Source organism: Papio anubis, chromosome 20 (assembly GCF_008728515.1).
Source record: "Papio anubis isolate 15944 chromosome 20, Panubis1.0, whole genome shotgun sequence".
Lineage (NCBI taxonomy): Eukaryota > Metazoa > Chordata > Mammalia > Primates > Cercopithecidae > Papio > Papio anubis.
In genome coordinates this window covers 44463509-44469434 of record NC_044995.1, presented here as the reverse complement: position 1 = coordinate 44469434, position 5926 = coordinate 44463509, and the positions used below count along the sequence as shown (strand labels likewise).

The 5926-nt window shown below is 47.8% G+C and overlaps 1 protein-coding gene across 1 annotated transcript in view; it reads right to left on the bottom strand.

The window, feature by feature from the left end:
• Positions 1–5926, bottom strand: part of INSR (insulin receptor) — a 180983-nt gene that overhangs the window by 46826 nt on the left and 128231 nt on the right. The window contains exons 6-7 of the mRNA XM_031659063.1: positions 4070–4284; positions 1485–1611 (exon numbers count right to left, since the gene is read on the bottom strand). Of these exons, the coding sequence (XP_031514923.1) occupies positions 1485–1611; positions 4070–4284 (342 nt within the window). The remainder of the gene's footprint in view (positions 1–1484; positions 1612–4069; positions 4285–5926) is intronic.

Below are 5926 nucleotides of genomic sequence, written 5' to 3'. Positions count from 1 at the left end.
ATCAAACTTTGTCCAGAGGTTCCAAGTCAGAGGTTCGCCTCACCCAACAATCTTATGCCGCAAGAAAAAATAACTCGAGAACAGCCAAAGAGAAAGAAACCTGGCAGCATGCTCAATGAAAAACACAAGCTTGGGCATTCCCTTATTCAAAATACTTGGGTTGCCCAATGGCCAGGCGTGGTGGCTCCATATATATGTAATCCAACAACTGAGCTGAGGTGGAGTGGATCATTTGAGGCCAGGAGTTCAAGACCAGCCTGGCCAACATGGCAAAACTTCATCTCTACTAAAACTACAAAAATTAGCAAGGCGTGGTGCTGCATGCCTGTAATCCCAGCTACTCTGGAGGAAGCTGAGGCAAGAGAATCGCTTGAACTCAGGGCAAGAGGTTGCAATAGACGAGATCGCTGCCTGCGCCAGCCTGGGTGACAGAGCGAGACTCTGTCTAAAAATAAATAAATAAATAAATGATTGGGACCAGAAGTGTTTTGGATTTTGGATATTTTTGGGTTTTGAAATATTTGCATTTTACTAGTTAATTTGCATTGTACTGGTTCATATCTCAGTCAAAATCACAGAATCTGAAATATAATGAGCTTTTCCATTGGAGGTATCATGATAGGCCCTCAAAAAGCTTTGGATTTTGGAGCATTACAGATTTCAGATTTTCAGATTAGGGATACTCAATCTGTAATAATAGTAATAGCAGGAATTTCCTCACAAGTTATTGTTGTGGCAGATTAGACTGTGTCTAAGTTCTCAGCAAGGCACAAGATCAATCTTGGGGGCTAGAACTGTGTGTGTGCACTGGCCACGTGTGGTGGCTCATGCCTGTAATCCCAGCACTTTGGGAGGCCAAGGTGGGCGGATCACCTGAGGTCAGGAGTTTGAGACCAGCCTGACCAACATGGCAAAACACATCTCTACCAAAAATACACAAATTAGCTGGGTGTGGTGGTACATGCCTGTAATCCCAGCTACTCAAGAGACTGAGGCAGGAGAATTGCTTGAACCTGGGAGGCAGAGGTTGCAGTGAGCCAAGATCGTGCCACTGCACTGCAGCCTGGGCGATAGAGCAAGACCCCGTCTCAAAAAAAAAAAAAAAAAAAAGTTGGGGAAAAAAATGAAAAATAGATAAGCAATACATTTGATAACATGCGCTCAGTAGACTGAGCTCCTGACTACAAAGGATATCTGATGAGACATACACAGGCAAGGCAAAATGGAATATCGCCCCAGGAAACTGGCCAGTCTGGGCTTCTACGGGAAAGCTGCCCGCTTCCATTTTCGGCATTTGATAAAAGCAGACATTATTGACTTTGCACACCATTGACCGGTGAGATTGTAAAAAGGAACCTAAGGTATTTATTCCAGGAGGAGGAGGGAGATAGAGAGGAACCCGAGAGGGGCAGATTGGGGCACAAACGAGGCAAGTACAGAGCCAGCCGGCCCTCGCCTCTGCAAGGTCTAACTCTTCCACTTACGCCTCTTTGTAGAACAGCATGAACCCCAGGAGGTCTCGGAAGTCGGGGGGCCAGTACGGCTCCCATCTCAGCAAGATCTTATCGAAAGATGTCCGAATGTAAGAAAATTTAAGTAACTCATTTTCACCTGGAAAAGTTAAAACAAAAGGCAAAACCAAGCTATTTCAGTGTAGTTTCAGACCGAAGCCTGGGACCCCCACACTTCCTGGAGGGACTGTGAGAAGGGAGAGGTCCAACTGCTATTCCCCTAAGGGTCTCCTCCCCATGTGCCTGGCTGAGTATGAATGGGGGGAGATTCAAAGGCAAGAAACGGTTTTGCAACTTGGCCGCTCACGCTCACGTAAGCCAATGACTTGACTCAGCCAGACACTCAACTGAATAAGGGCGATCTGTGCCCGCGCGAGAAGGACAACTGGCCAACAGTTATTGGAGGAAGGGATTTCCAAGGATGATGTTTGTCCTGACACAATGTTGTCTCACACGTGGACTTCTAAGACTGACCTGGAAGGAGGTGCAACTCCAGCGCAAATAAACCCATGCCAAGTGAGTTTAGAGAGCCTGCAGACCATTAGACATTGGAGAGACACATCTAAGTAATTCTCTACCCTCTCCTAAACCTCACCCCAACCTCGTTCTCTCTTCTTGTACTATCTTTTTTTTTTTTTTTTTTTTGAGACAGAGTCTTGCTCTGTTGCCAAGGCTGGAGTGCAGTGGCACGATATCTGCTCACTGTAACCTCCGCCTACCGGGTTTAAGCAATTCTCATGCCTCAACCTCTCAAGTAGCTGGGATTACAGGCACCCACCACTGCAGCCAGCTAGTTTTTGTATATTTTTTTAGTAGAGATGGGGTTTCACCACATTGGCCAGGCTGCTCTCGAACTCCTGACCTCAAGTGATCTGCCCGCCTCGGCCTCCCAAAGGGTTAGGATTACAGGCGAGAGCCACCATGCCCGGCCCTTGCACTACATTTTGACATAAGTAGCTAACTCCCCATGGAGGTGTCACAGAAGCCCCTGGCAGCTCACTGCTCAGAATCTGTCAGGGAAGTGCAGTCAGCAGGCAGCCTGCGGCTGCAGAAACCACAGGACCCGCTACAGCATTCTAGCCAAGACCTGACTCTCCCTGGACATCCCCCACCTGTGACTGAGCTCGGGGGATGCCTGGCCGTCCCATTGCAATGCAGAACTTCCCTGCAGACAACCGTGGCCTTGAGCTCTTTCTGGGTTTGGACAAGACTCAGGGATGCACCACTGTCTGAGGCTCTCCCAGCCCTATCCTCCTTCCTTCCTGCTCTCTGTTCACAGAGGTCAGACCCACGCTATTGTCAAAAGGCTCTTCATGGCTGGGCGTGGTGGCTCACACCTGTAATCCCAGCACTTTGGGAGGCCGAGGCGGGAGGATCACATGAGGTCAGGATTCAAGACCACCCTGGCCAACACGGCAAAACCCTGTCTCTACTAAAAATACAAAAGAAATTAGTCGGGCATGGTGGCACGTGCCTATAGTCCCAGCTACGCTGGAGGCTGAGGCGAGAGAATTACTTGAATCCAGGAGGAGGAGGCTGCAGTGAGCCAAGATTGCACCACTGCACTCCAGCCTGGGTGACAGAGCAAGACTCTGTCTAAAAAAAAAAAAAAAAAAAAAGGAAGCTTTTCCTCTCTTTCACATTTCATGGGTATTACCCTCTATACATTTTCTGCACTCCTAAACTTCAACTTGGCAGTCACTTCACAGGAGATGCAGACTGACATAGGTATTTTACTCAACTCTGAACTCTTCAGCATCAGCCTGATACACATATAAGATGTCATTCATTCATCCATCATTCATTCATCCATTCATTCAGTGCTTGTATGACTTCACCCCGTATCAGGTACTATATTGTATGCAGTAAGCATAGTGATAATATTAATAAATGTGCAGAATCTGCCCTCAGTAAGAAAGCCTATCACACAATGGGTTGTTAGAGGGAAATAACACCCCCGGGGGGCCACTGTGATGGATGAGAGAGGACAGCCACATTATCTGGTTTGTGGACCACTTACAGCAGGGGTCCCCAGCCCCTGGGCCACAGACCAGTATGCTCCATGGCCTGTTAGGAACAAGGCTGTACAGCGGGAGGTGAGTAATGGGCGAGCAAGTGAAGCTTCATCTGTATTTACAGTCACTCCCCATCGCTCGCATGACCACCTGAGCTCTGCCTCCTATCAGATTAGCGGCAGCATTAGATTCTCATAGGAGCATGAACCCCACATGTGAACTGTGCACATGAGGGATCCAGACTGTACACTCCTTATGAAAATCTAATGCCTGATGATCTGCCACTGTCTCCCATCACCCCCAGCTGGGACCATCTAGTTGCAGGAACATAAGCTCAGGGCTCCCACTGATTCTACCTGATAGTGAGTTGTACAGTTCTTTCATTATATATTGCAATGTAACAATAATAGGAATAAGGTGCACAATAAATGTAATGCACTTGAATCATGCCGAAACCATCCCTACCCCCTACCAATCCGTGGAAAAACCGTCTTCCACTAAACCGGTCCCTGGTGCCAAAAAGGTTGGGGACCAGTGACTTACAGGATGCCTGGTCCCCATTTGTCTTCAGGGCAATGTCATTTCTCTCCTGGCGCCCCTTGGTTCCTGAAACTTCTTCCATCTTGTGGATTTCTGACAAGCAGAGTTTGGGGTTATAGTGGAAGAAGAGTTTCCCCTGAGTGATGGTGAGGTTGTGTTTGCTCCAATCCCAGAGCTGCCTTAGGTTCTGGTTGTCCAAGGCATAGAAGGAGTAGTTCCTATGGAAATAACACACACATCTAGTCATTCAACAGCTGGTCTTCTACAGCTCCAAGATGATATGGCCATGCCTGGAGTTGATCTTGTTCAGTGCTATATCCCTCATCCTCTCCACTTGCTTGGCACATACTCAACATATATTTGTCAAATGGGGATAACAGGGGAAGCTGAGGAAGTTTTCATGGCCAGGAAGGAGGCTCAGCTCAGTCTTGAAGAGGGGTGGTGAGTCTGTGATGGACTGAGGAATAGGTTTTGCAGAAACCAATTTCTGCAAACAGGGGAAATACTGATGACACAGAGGCACCTAAGTTGAGCTCAGAGAAGAGCAAAGTAGCCTGTTTTGGCCAACAGGTGACAGGAAATAGCTGGAGTTGCAATGGACCAGACCATCTAGTATACTGCGTGCCAGATCAAGACCAAGAATGTGTGACCGTCCTTAATAAGCAGAAAGGAGCCACTGAAGGTTTTTGTTTGTTTGTTTGTTTTTTAAATGAGACGGAGTCTCACTCTGTTGCCCAGAGACTACATTGTCTGCTGGAGTGCACTCCAGCAGACAATATAGTCTAAACTATATTGTTTAGACCACCTTCTCGAATCACGTACTAGCTCATGTTGATTAACATGTCCTTTTGTCCCTTTCCCCATTGGCTGTCTGTTCTACAGATGTGAGGCTGGGGCTGAGGCAGCCATCTTGTGACCATGAAGAGCACAAAGATGGAAAGAACCTGGGTCTTCCACAGACCTCCTGCCTATGAGTTGATCTTGATCTGCGTGAAACACAGTTAGTCTGAGTTCCTGCTGTTTTACTAACAGAGTTTCTAGGACCTCAAGGAGAAGGCTGGAATATATTGGAATACACTGAGATGGAGTCCATTCCAGAAATTAGGATGGACAACTGGGACTAAGAAGAAATGTCCATTTTGTGCACGTTAAACTCTACTTACAATGTAGCCCAAACAGCCGGATGCCCTATTTAGCAAAAATTCCAGCCTGTGCCCTTGGAGGATGGGCACCAAGGTTGGGCTGCTCCCACTTTTGTTTCTCAAGAATGACTATAAAACAGCTTTTACAATTTTTGGCTGGATGGACCTCTAGGCACATTCCAAGTTCTTTTCTCCTGAGGTTTTGCCACATAACTTTTATTTGTTTTTTTAAAAATCCTTAAGTTTTCCTTCTTTTTTTTTTTTGTGGACCGAGTCTCGCTCTGTCACCCAGGCTGGAGTGCAGTGGTGTGATCTTGGCTCACTGCAACCTCTGTCTCCCAGGTTCAAGCTATTCTCCTACCTCAGCCTCCCAAGTAGCCAGGATTACAGGCATTGGTCTACCACCACACCTGGCTAATTTTTGTCTTTTTTTTTTTTTTTTTTGGAGGCGGAGTCTGGCTCATTGCCAGGCTGGAGTGGTGGCGATCTCGGCTCACTGCTGGCCTCCCACCTCCCGGGTTCACGCCATTCTCCTGCACCTCAGCCTCCCGGTGGCAGCTGGGACTACAGAGCCGCCACCTCTGCGGCCTGGCTTTTTGTATTTTTAGTAGAGGCGGGGTTTCACGGGTTAGCCAGGATGGTCTGCGATCTCTCCTGACCTGGTGATCGCCCTTCGGCCTCTGATGCTGGGATTACAGGCGTGAGCCACCGCCCCGGC